The sequence below is a fragment of the Apteryx mantelli genome, chromosome 4 (assembly GCF_036417845.1).
Source record: "Apteryx mantelli isolate bAptMan1 chromosome 4, bAptMan1.hap1, whole genome shotgun sequence".
NCBI classification, from domain to species: Eukaryota; Metazoa; Chordata; class Aves; order Apterygiformes; family Apterygidae; genus Apteryx; species Apteryx mantelli.
The window spans coordinates 62,690,995-62,703,897 of NC_089981.1; the positions used below are offsets into that span (position 1 = coordinate 62,690,995).

General features: G+C 35.6%; 1 protein-coding gene across 9 annotated transcripts in view; it reads left to right on the plus strand.

The window, feature by feature from the left end:
* MIPOL1 (mirror-image polydactyly 1) overlaps positions 1 to 12,903 on the plus strand; it is a 210,971-nt gene that overhangs the window by 95,166 nt on the left and 102,902 nt on the right. For all 9 annotated transcript variants that reach the window (XR_010884185.1, XR_010884184.1, XM_067296750.1 and 6 more), the window contains exon 10: positions 6,990 to 7,097. Coding sequence is in view for 7 of the 9 variants with exons in the window: in XM_067296750.1 (XP_067152851.1) it covers positions 6,990 to 7,097 (108 nt within the window). In the remaining 2 variants the exon portion in view is untranslated. The remainder of the gene's footprint in view (positions 1 to 6,989; positions 7,098 to 12,903) is intronic.

Here is a 12,903-nt window from a genome sequence, read left to right on the forward strand (position 1 = left end):
CCAACAGGAAGGGCTCAGTTCAGCTGCCTACGTGTAGGTGTCCATGGCATTTCAGGCTGGGTACTGATTTCTAGGCTTACAGTTGCCAGCCCTGAGTGGCTTGGGTCTCCCATAGGCCCTCCCATATCTGCCAGCCCTGTTTCAGAAACCCTGAAGTTCCCCAAATGGCACTAGTCACCAATGTTTAGGCAACTGAATCGAGCCTGCAATGAAAAAGTTCTCACCCAGGGAATTGAGAGTCTATGCTGGAAACAGCAAATTGTGAATGTGGCTCCAGCAACTGCTGCTGTTAAGTTTCCTCCTGCAGCTGGGAAGACAGTCAGCAATCACACATTAGCAGCACCCTGTTAGTCCAGTGGCACAGCCAGCACAGGAACCGTATTTGAATGACCCATGAATTGCATAAGGCTCAAGAACATCAGGTTTTCCTTTCCCTTCTTCTCCCAGCATGTTTTTCATAATTAGTGTCATTGATTAGGAGAGTCTGTGTGCACAGAGGCCTTTGTGAAGTAGATCACACTTGTCTTGATCTTTGAAATGCCATCACTGACAGAACAATAGGAGCTGTAAAAATACGTAGAGAATGGGGTTGCATAGGACTGCAAACAAAGTGAGTATGCACACGGCTAGCCAATACTATTGAGTGACTGCACATATTAAGATTGTTATAGACTGGAAACAGTTAAACTTTACTGTCTGAATTTTCTGAGCTTTTATATGCACTTTTAGTTCCTTTAACTGTTAAATGGAAATAAATGAAATCTTGTTTTGCTGCTTCTTGAAGTGTTCAAAAATAGAAAGGTAGAGGAATGGTAAGAGGAAACCAAGTCATGTATACAGCGTATTATCTGTCTCTTCTAATGCTGCAGGTTCCAAAAGACTCACAGTGGCAAGGAAGACAAAAATGTTTCATTTGTATTTTAATGTGTTTCTTTTGATGGCTTCTGATGGAGCTAGACACCATTGCACTGCTGCAGAAAAATGTTTACGTTTAAGTGTTTCTCTTACTAATAGAATATAAATTTTTAAAATGTATATGTTTGAGGCCTAAACTCTACAAAAGCACTTCTCTTTTCATGAAACCCCAGTAGTTTTAAGCTGCTGGGCATTGTATAAATAATCATTTAAACCCATTTGTTGACTGTTTGCCAGAACTTTGAAGAAAAGTCTTTTCTTTCAGTTGTTAGAAAACTTTAATTCAAAATTATAATTTAATGGAAAAATCCTTCTAGTGATTATTACATGGAAACTCATTTATTTTTGTGCAAAAAAAAAAAGATTTTGTATGAAAAAGAATGAAATCTATTTATATAAGTGCTTCCAAACATCTGCAGTTCAAAGTACATAATTCACAGTGACACCAAAGGTTGATTTGTGTTTTGACTGGAAGACTTTGGTATTATTTTTGTCTGCAAAGGAAAGAGTTGTGCAGCATCCAAGTGGCGCAAGATGTTTGCCTCTCCAGAAATTGCGATGAATTTGGGACAAGGGGCAGACTGTTCCAAAAAAAAAAAAAAAAGAAGAAGAAGAAAGAAAGAAAGAAAAGAAAAAAAGCAGGGGGGAGCAATTGAGAACACTTGTATTCCACTAGGCATCTTTGAGTTGAGAACTGCTCTAAGATGCAGATTATAAAAGTAAAATCAGTTGAATTATTTGTCTACTTCATTGTATTCACATTTCCACAGGTGATGACTGAAAAAATAACAGGTGAAAAAGTAGCCATGTTTTTATCTTGTTTTCTTGTGTTTGTTATGCAGAATAATTATTCGTACTTCAGTTGTTTGTTCCAGTAAATATGTGATAACTATTAGAAATATATGTAATATCTATCACTTACAAAAGTATCATGCTTCATAGTAGGATCTTGGTATTCCATGGTCTTGTCTTTTAATAGTGCTTGTGTACTTCCGTCAAAATATGTTTTGTGATTTGTTTTGCTGAAAAGCATTTTGCTGAAACTGCATAAAGGAAAAAATGCATTTCAGAAAATATTTCATCATCTTCCATTCAAATGAACTCCTACTTTACTATAATCTGGAGGAGAGAAACCCTTTACCCAGTTTGTTTAGTAGGAACTAGTTTATTTTATTTTTCCCTGCTTTGCTAACTGAGATCCCAGTTCAGCAAGGTCTTCATGAATAAAAGTCCACACAGAATGTAATGGATTACTCGCTGCTTAAAGTAAAGGCTCTGATACACAATCAAGTAATTATGCACCACCTGACCCATGGTAAGTGACTGTACACTCGCTTTTGATTTTTGTCTCACTTAAAAATGTATTAGCTTTAAATTCAATGAGAGAATTAAGCTATCGAATGCTGTCTTGCCTTTTTGAGGGGCTGCAGATATGTACAGGATCTACTATTAATGCACAGAGACTGCATGAGACTAACTGAATTGGATCAGATCTGAACAAAGGTCCACCTATCTCATCACTCTGACCCCACTCACAGCCTATAGTCCAGACTTCAGGAAAGAGTACTAGCATAGGGAGAGCGTGCAGCAATGCTTCCATCTATATACCCTCCCTTTTTCTTTTTTTAGCAGTCTCATCAATGGAGTCTTGTGTATTCATACAGATTTGATTTACAAGATTGTGGGTTTTGACAAGGACTACAGAATCTGTTCCACCTATGGATGAATACATTTTCAGAAAATATGATCTTTTGTATGTTTTAATTGGATTAGACATACTGAGATAACATTAACAACAGAATGTAACTCAGAATTAATGGAAGAAGACAGTGCAGAATTTGGCTTCATTTTAGTCCTGGTACATTTTTTTCATTAAACTTCGACCCTCAAATCTGTATTAACAAAGACAAATCAATTTGTATTTTTCTAGCATATGAATAACATAATGTGTTGACTCTCTCTTTTTTCCCCCTTAGCATGTTGCCATAACTTCTAGAGGGGTTAGTTTTAATTCCTATTAATGAAAGACTATGGAAAACATTGCACTTTATATAGTAATATTAAAAGCAAATGTAGATGTAACAGGATTATATAGCCATGAAAACTGCATTTGTAGTAAGTAGGTATTAGTTCTCTGTTACATTCTGCTTGTTCTGCATTCACCCAGCCATTCTGTTGCTTCCTCAGCCAGTGAGTGTTACAGTACTCTGGCTTTCTCTAGGTCAAACTTTCACTGAAATTAAAAAAAAAAAAAATTAGTAATTTGCTCGACACCACTATCTGGCTCCATGAAATGAGACCCAGGAATGCCAGTGAAGCAAAACATTTATGTCTATTTCAAAGCATATGAGCAATCTCATTAACTTCAGCAACTCAGAGTTAAGTATGCTTCTGTATGAGACCTTGTCTTCATATTGGGTATTGTCTTCAAATATTAAACTGGATCATTACCAAATGGTTGTGGGGGTTCTTTCCCCCTGTGCTCAATGTTGACACTTTGCTGTATTCCGTCTTTTTCTCTAATGTTATTTCTCCAATTACTTGCAGATTTTTTTTTACTCTTGTATAAAGTCTTTGCTGAAACCTTTTACTTTTAGAACACTTTACTGAAGAATCATGTTAAATAATGATCGAAAAGTAACTCAGCAGTCTGTGCAGACATGCCAGGCACCATAGCGCCATATGAACATGTTGTAGGTACAAGTTGAGGAAGAAAATGCTGATAAGCTGGGAGCATGTTAAAAATGGTTTGTTTATACAAGTGCTAAAGTTATGTTTGATATGTTAATGCAACCTCATTTTCTAGTGAAGGCCAAACACCATTAAGTGGTTATCTGCATTGATTTTTCTATCTTCTAAAATACTCAATTCATTCTAAACCATCTTTACTCCTTTCATGTACCTGAAACTAGGACCATCTTTTAACAATCTCTTCCTGGGTAAGCTTCAAGAACTATACTCCATGGTATTCTCCTGGTTCATTTCTTGACCTTTTTGTCAGTGTGTCCCCTTCAGCAGGCCCTCCTTTTTATAATTTCCTTGGCATTCTCAAGCCTTGTACCTGCCTTGTCACTGAAAGTCATCAGCAGCTATCGTGGGCTGAACTGGTGCCTCTCACTAACGTCCTCATTCTGCTGAATCACGTTAGCTTACATTTGTTACAAAACAGTCTTAGGGCTCACTAATAGCCCAATCGTTTAAATTAGAAGGGGGGAAGAACAGGTGTATTTGCTATCTTTCCCTCTTTTTCTTTCCGAATCTCTTGTTATCTTTTGGGCCTGTTATCTGCTTTGCTTTTTGTTTTGTGCCTTAGCTGCTTGTGGTATATCCTGTGCAGAGTATGGGAGTATTGTTTGGAAAGACTGGTGCTTTTAGAATAGAACAGTTGGGTTGCACCATGGAAATATGGTATAGGAGAAAACTGAATGCCTGTAATTGGAAACAGATGATGTTCTAATGAGAATTGTACAAATGGGCACTGATGTTTGCTTGAAGAACACTTGGAGTAGGCTTAAAGAGATTCACTGTCTTACAGGTAGGTTATATAACACGAATGAGGCTAACTTAGGTGGGGAATTTTTAGAAGGAAAATGTATATTCAGATAGGAGAACAAACATTAGGGTTTGAGGGAAAAGAGAGGATTTTTTTTTTTCTTTAATATTGCTTCTCTAGCTGCAGAACTCTTGAGTGCAGGCAGTAGTCTACGTGACGAAGCTGATCCTTGGTGGATTGTTTGTGTGAAACCTTTATAAAATGACATGCTGCCATTTCTGAGGCTTTAATATCCTTTTCTTAGCTAAGTCTTCAGGTCTGTGGTCAAGGTGTATGCTCCTTGACGTCTATCCACACTGCTCTTGTACTCTTTGATGTGCTCAAAGTATCTGAAGTGAAGAAACAATTTTCTGAATTACTATTCCATCTTTCAAGAGTATTAAGTTCATGGAAAGTTCCATCTAAGTGCACAATTATATCTCAGATCAGAACATTTACAACCTGTGTTGCTGTAAAAATATTTTAATTTGTCTCTGACTTCAGAAGGATTATATTTGAATGTTTCCCAGGTATGAATTTTCACAAGTTTGGGATAAAAGGATTTAGATATTTATAATATTTAAAATGAAATACTTCCTTTAGCCCTCAGCTTTCTTTAAAGGATCCAACTGACGTGTCCTTTTTGTCAGTACTGAATCGGATGATGTCTTCTCTTCACTGTGCTCCAAAAAGTATTTTTATATATGTTTTCAGAAGGAAATCCAGTTTCTTACTTGAGGCTGCTGGCCTCTTGGAGCCCTGGAGGGAACCAATAAAAACACATGTTCTTTTAAAGAACATCTATTTTTACTGGACCTTGCTAACAACCAATGACACAGAATTCAAAAAATGTTGGCTGAAATGAATAGAAGGACTGCATTGTTTAAAACTCTATTTAAAGAATATATATATATTATATATATATTATATATATGAAGATTACATAGAAATTTTTTGACCCTTGTAAAAAATAAATAAATAAATAAAAAAGAGTGTTTGTTTATGGAATACTATTTTTAATGTTAAAAAATAGTTCAGGTATAAAACTGTTGTAGACTATAAAATTTTTGTAAGGCATGTGAAGTATTAACATGTAGGAGTGTTATTATAATACTTTCACAAACCAGACATTTTAAGATCTTATTGCTAGATAGCTGGGAATAAATACTTTTTGGTTCATGCTTCATTTGAGACCTCTTCTGTTAAAGCATTGTTTCTAGTAAAGACAGACACTTGTGTACAAAGGTCAAATTAGGTCGCCATTTCTTTCAGTGATACCCTCAAAATGGATTCAAGCAATATGCCAGTTCCATATGCCCAATTTTTTTCAGATATCAACATTTTTGATGCAAATGAATTTGAAAGTGAATTAAGATGCTGCCAATATTGATGTAAATGTAATTGTGTCCAGGTTGACTTGATAGGTAGGCCTGCAGACTCTATGCTGCTTGTGTTGCATCTTTATCCTACATGCTGTATCTGCTTGTGGGGTACAAGAATCCCACAGCTACTGTTTATTTCGTAGTTCTGTCTTCACAAGAGTAAAATGGAGAGCAGAATAAGATTTTACCCATGCTCTTCCTTGTGCAGCCTGCACTCTATTTCAATTTTTTTTGGTATTGTCTAGTTTTATTTCAATGTTCTTTTCCTTATTTCTGTCTAACAGTTCTCTCATAGATCTTCCTGATACCTTCATATTTTCTCTTACTTTGTATTTATGCAGCAAAATTTTTTTGTTGGTAAGACAATAATTGTCTGCTGACAACTAATTTAAACCAACAAAGAATTTAGCTCTTTTAAACCAAGGTAACTGGGCACAGCCTTTTATAGTTACTGTAGAAACTGGAATATGATTTAGCTAACAATTTGCAGATCCCTGTTCTTTATTATACATTTTCAGCTGACAGCAGTAACTATATATGTATGCATGTACACAGTCACAAATGTTAAATTTTTCATTCTTTGTCATTAAGTTCAATATTTAAATCAAAACAATCTTAAAACTTCTTTTCTTCAAAGATTTGGTGTGTGTTTGGAGATTAGAATAATCTCGTAGTATGAAAAATATAAGTATAAAATTTACGTGTATATTTTCTAATATAGTGGTGTGTTCTGAATTTGGGAGGAGGGTCTTTAATTTGCTTGCTTTTTTAAAAGCTTATATATACGTCCTTTATATCCACTTACTTAATAAATAAAAGCCAAAATCTGGCATTACACTGGCATAACTAGGAGAGCTATTTAGTCCCAGTATCTTTGTAATTTTTAATACTACTTAAAATATTTTACAAAATGTCTTTATCTGATACTGAATTTAGGGGGGTTTTTTGGCTTACAATTGGATCAGGAAAAAACTGCATAATGATGCACATATAAAAATGTCGCTCTAGTAGTGGTTTAGCTTTTGGATTGTAACTTGCTTTTGTCTGATGCTTTCTCTACTGCGGAAATAGTGATGGGGTTATTTACGTTAATTCATTTGGCTTGTTGAAAAAAATATGCCCACGCTCCTCTACTTAATGGGATTCTTTCCTCGTTGCAGTGCAAGCGGCTGGAGCAGGAGCTTCATCATCTGAAAGAGCAGAACCAGACTTCAGCAAACAACACGAGACATCTGACTGCTGAAAACAATCAAGAACGTGCTCTGAAGGTAAATCTCCATTCCTTCTTGCAGGCAAATTAAGGTTGTAAGCCCCTGGTGCCAGCTTTCTGGGCTGCATATATCAGTTGTGTACATTTCGGCAGAAGTGAGCTATGGTGTTTGCCAACAACCCCTTCTTTAAACACAGATACAGCACCCTTCTGTTATGGTATTATTTTATTTTGTGTATGAAAACAACAAGAAAAAAATAATGTATCCTCCATATTATTGGGCTGTGTTGTGGTAGTTAACGCTAAATTCTTGGAGCCTGTCCTTGAATACCACATTTCATAATGTGAAGAAAACAGCTAGTATTTGCTTCATGGTACTTTCGCAAAACTAATATTTTAAAGTGTGGCTGTTTGATCTGCTGCTAGCAGTGTGTGCTATATTAATAACACTGTTGACCTATACTACTAGTGACCACATAGTTGATACTACTATTTGCAAAAGGGTAGCTGTTTGGAATTGGGAAGAGGAATAATAAGTCTTGTCAATAAGAATAAAAATGAGCAGAAAGGAGGGAGAGGGTCAGAGAAAGGACAGTGTAAAGTGACAGCTTACTCCTGCTTTGGTTTGAGAAAGTGGTATTGTAACATCAGTGGAATTGATAGCTACATAACTAGCAAGCCCATCACTAGCCAGAATAAGAGAAAGTGCCAGGTAAATATGCAAGCATCCTATGCATGCCTATTCAAGCACTATATTTTTAAAAATCTCTTTTATAAGTAGTGGAGAGACAATATAAATTCAGGAGAAGCTGCTTTGTTGGTAGAGTGTTGTCATTTTAAAACTGTGTTTGATTTAGGCCCTAAGATCCAAATGAATCTCAAAAGATCTCATAAATCTCATTATAGGCAGGTTTTCCTCTGCCTCCTTTCTTATATTTTAGGAGAACATCAGTAGTAGTGCAATGACTTGATCAATGCAAGTTGTAGGAATTAAAGCAACTCCTTGTGTAGCTTGACATTTCTCAGAGAAAAAAAAAGTATAATGAATAAACTGAAAGATGCTGCATGCCACACAAATACTGTATGTTCCATGGGCTTACTACCATTAAAATCTCTGCTGAGTATTACAAAATCAGGTGTGCGATACTGAAAGGAATCCATCCTCAGGTGACTGGAAGTAGAGATCATAAACATTCCAGGACAATTTCTGACCACAGAAATAGAATTTTCTTGAATCTGGTATCACTAAAAGTTAGTATTTGCCAGTATTTGGCAAAACTATTTGAAATAGTGTTATTTTTTAAATTAATTTCAGGCTGATTTGGTTTTTCTGTATGATTGAAAATGTTATGCACAGAGTCTTTCTGTTGGAAAATGGCAATGTTTTATTGAAATTACTCTTTTTACATTTAATATTGTCTGATATAATGCTTTCAGAGCAAGAAGTGACTTAATAGTTTAGAGTGTTACTAGGATTTAATTCTAAACCTGATATTACTCTCCTACCACCTATTCTTTAAATAAACTAATTTCTGGCTGGCCTGTCACAGGCATTTTTGATTTTTCAAAGTTAGAGGTTAATTGGTCATGGTCTCCTGGAGATGAGAGTCTGGGAAGGAAGAAAGGAATGCTTTTCAATTTTTGGTAGTCATACTTTAATATTATACCCTGTAAGGTTTGTCTCAATTTATATTACTGTTGTCTTCAGTGAGGACAGATCCCTCTGAGTACTTTTTAAAACGCTGGTTGGTTAAGTTGAGTTCTTGATCTTTAAAATAGGAAAATACCCATCAGAAATATTGGCAATAGTAGTTAGCTTTGACATACGGCTTACGAACACTGGTCTTGATCAGTTCATTTAGAGCATTCATTTAAATGAAAAGCTTGTCACCTCTTTTATTGTATACCCTAAAAAATATAGACCAGCTAGCAAGGATGAAAGTCATGTCAGTGATTTCTTAGGAATCAGTATAATCAGCACCCTGTTAGGCCTGTCTCTCCTCTGGCCAGTTTGCTGCTGATGCTGTTAGCAGCAGAGCTCACTGTAAGAGAATTTTCACGTCTTATTGACAGGTAATTCACTATGATATCTTGGCATACACCTCTTCTGTGAAATCCTCTTATTCTTAGCTACCTCATCCTACCTCTTATGTGCTCTTAGTAGCTATCATAAATCTTTGCTACACACCGAGTGCATGTACAGACCTAAGAATCCACTCCTGTCAGCTACAGATCATCCTCTAGGTCATCTGATCATTTTCAGAGAAATATGACAGGCAATTTGTCTCTCTAGTGCAGAGTAAAATATCAGCACAATTATTTTTGTTTTCACTGTGATCCAGAGTACTACATTTACTTTAATCACCTCTGCATGCAAAGTATTATATGCTATTAATTCAGATGTAAACACGTGTCTTGGAGAGGGAGTCCATATAGTCATTCTTTGTCCATCTAGGATAGATTATATATAAGAAAGTTTTTTTTTTTTTTTAACAACAAAAAAACTGTAATTTTCCCTGGTTTCTTAAGCTTGATTGTTGTTGTCCAATCCACTTTGGTGAAAGATGTGTTGTGGTACAGTGAAGTGGTAAAAGTGTATTGTGATAAAGATGACAAATTAGAAATTTGATGCTATAGATTTGCTTCAAAGAGTAATGGAAGGGTAAACATCAGATGTGGTGCAAAGATGCATATAATCTTAACTGAATAAAAATACGGTAATCAGGATCAGATAGATTAAGGATGGCATGAAAGTTTGTGATAAACCTGAGATCATTGCCTCTCTGGGATCCTGAAATACACTTAAACAATAACCTGTTGGGTATTGTCATTCTTACTTTTTAAATTCATCTTTCTTACAGTAGTGAGTTGCTCAGAAAGAATAAAAATTGTAAGGCCAATATACACAAGTAACCTGTTTCACTCCACCTATGATATGATCTAATAGTTAAGATAAACTACAAACTTTCAGATTTATTTTTAGTTATGTTAACTCCCAGAGCTGCAGCCACCCTTGTTTGAGACATTAGCAGCGCATAGACTCCTGATTGAGGGAAAGCAGGAAAGAGAGACAGCTTTTAGCTGTGGGAGAGTTGGCCTAAGAGGCAGGCATTGTATCACATGGCAGAGACTGTAACTACTTTACACAACTCTTTTTGTAGGGTTTTGGTTATTTGCAGCTGACTAACCCTTTCTTTCAGTGGAAGAAGAAAGGAGAAAAACCTTGAGAATTGTGCTTATTAAAAAAAAAATTGTCTAAACACTCAGTCAAGACCTGTTCCTGCAGATACACATATATGAGGGACTCTTCATGGGAATGATGCCATTGATGTGTTTCTGAGAGTGGTGTTACCCATATGGACAGCTACTATTATCCCTGAAGTGAATTTTACAAACATTGATAAAATTTAAATAAATAGTGGTTAATAACAGTAGTTTAGAGAATGGTACCTAGGGCGTCCAAGCAAAGGTCTTTGAGGATGACAGTATCACTGCCAAAGTAACATGGTGGAGAGTTAAGAAAGAACAGGTAATGGATTAACAAGCTTTCCCTTTCTTACACTGATTTAGAAAACTATTCAGGTTACCTGCAGATTACAAAGTGAAGGAGTGCTGGAAAGAGGAAAGCAAGGAATTGCAGAGTACTTTGATGCTTTCAGAAATCTCTAACCCACCTAACAATTTCTCTTTTATTTAGAAGGCATGACAGATAATATAATGTGGTTTCTAATTCCATAGGGAGGACATCAGTCATTTTACATGAATGTATTCTGCTGTACTAATTGCTGTTGGATGCTTTGTACTTTGTGATGTGGAATGGCTCCTTCTAAGATATTAGGGGATACACGAGTAATCTTAACTCCTGCAATGATTTTTAGAAGTGTAAGCCCTTCATAGGATTCTATTAGGACATTAGACTAGGAAGGAGATTACTTTAAATAGTGCTGGCAGTAAATTGGTCAGATCACAAAGATGATGTAAGCACTCTTGCATACTTTTCTTTTTTACATACTTTTAGTACCTGTGTCACACCTGAGGATCATGTATCAAATAAAATATATGATACACAAGGCATGCTGTATACACATATACTGTTCAATTTCATCATACTATACAATATAGCATCTCTATGTGTTTGGTAAGATAGCTGGTCTTACCTAATCTCTGCCATGCATATTAGTACTATGGGATTTAAAATTCACATATTTAATGAATTTATGGAATAGAGCATTCCATGCAGTGACGGTGATTCAGTCCCACAATGCCAAATTGGTGCTCCTATTTTTTAATATTCTTATTGTCATAGGGGATTATATTAATTGAATGAAAAGGTTGATTTCAAATCTCCCCCCCTCAAGTAATGCCCAAGACTATACAGAGGTCACTGAGTGAAAAATGTGGGCCTCTATTTCCATACTTCAAGTAAAAATAATCCCCTTCTGTCTGAAACCATTTTAAAAAATCTCTTATAATATTTCAGATTGATTTATGCCTAAATCTTTTAGGGATAATTGCTTCCTAAGGGCCTATACATTTGCACTTTTAGTACATTTTCATAAAATAAGATCTACAGAGTGCTTTGCAGTTCTAATGTGTCAGGGTCTCTATGTAAGATTATTCATTTGTGCTTGGCCTTCGTAATTAACATTTGGTCTCTACTGATTCTGATAAATGTATTCCCACATTATACTGAAATAACTGATTCAATTAAACATAGAAAAGTTCAAGAATTGCTGTTTTTCATCGGTGTTCAAGTATCATTGTGGATCATTTTGTTGCTGTTGGCTTTGTAGTGTGTAGTTTTGGAATACAGAGTTTTAAATAATAGGTTCTCATAAAGAAGAGTAAAGGTTTTGCCAGTGTTTGTCCTCTTTACTGTATTGAAAAAAACTGAAAATAAGTCTTGTGAAACCAATAACTTAATATGAAAATTAACGGAAATTGTTTAACTGGATTTGAATGCAACATACAGAGAAGTGATTTTTTTTTTCACAGGCCTATGATTTAATTTTTAATTTTGAATTAGGCAGTTCATTCTTTTTAAAACAACTATTAATCCGCCTTAGCCACCAAAGAGGCATACTAATTTACTTTCAAGCCAAACTCAAAATGGAGGAGAGGCTGTTTCATGATGATACACGAATCAGGTGCCCCTTAATGAGTTTACTCCAGCCAAGTATGATGTCATTAGAACTTGCAAAGGTTATTCATCTCCTTCAGAGCTCTTAGGATGTTAATCTTTGGCTATGATTGGCTATTTTTTTAGTTTTGTTTTTCTGATTAACTAGTCTTACTAGCTGTGATTTTTCTGTAGAATTCATCCTCCATGTTTCCATGGTTTTATTAAGAATATCATAAATTTGGAGTTAGAGGCAAGAACCTGATCTAAAGGAGCTGTCAGAGATTTCTCTAGAGTAGATGAATCACTGAGTGTCATAAAGCATGTATAGCTGATGTCATCTACTTTCTGATGACATGTAAGAAATGTGTTGGGACAGGAAATCTATAATGCATAGCAGCTTGGTAGTTCCAGTGATGATGCCTATGAAAAAGCCACTCTAGAATGCTTAATTTAAGAAGTCCCTGATGCCCTTCATGAATTGTGTTAAGCTCTGTTTTAAATCCCAGACATTCCAAGATTCTTAGAGTGGAAGCCATTTTTCCATATCTGCTTGTCTACACCAGCCACAAGAACAAATCTAGCTGAGTATTCAACCAATCATCTGTGAAGAGCACAATCACAGAAGAATTTGGTGCCATAATGGGCTTAAAAACATTAAACAAGCTGAAAATGAAGTTTAAAATGCTTGCTCCTGTTGAAAAACATGGAATGTTCATTTTATTTAGATGTACAATATGGGCTA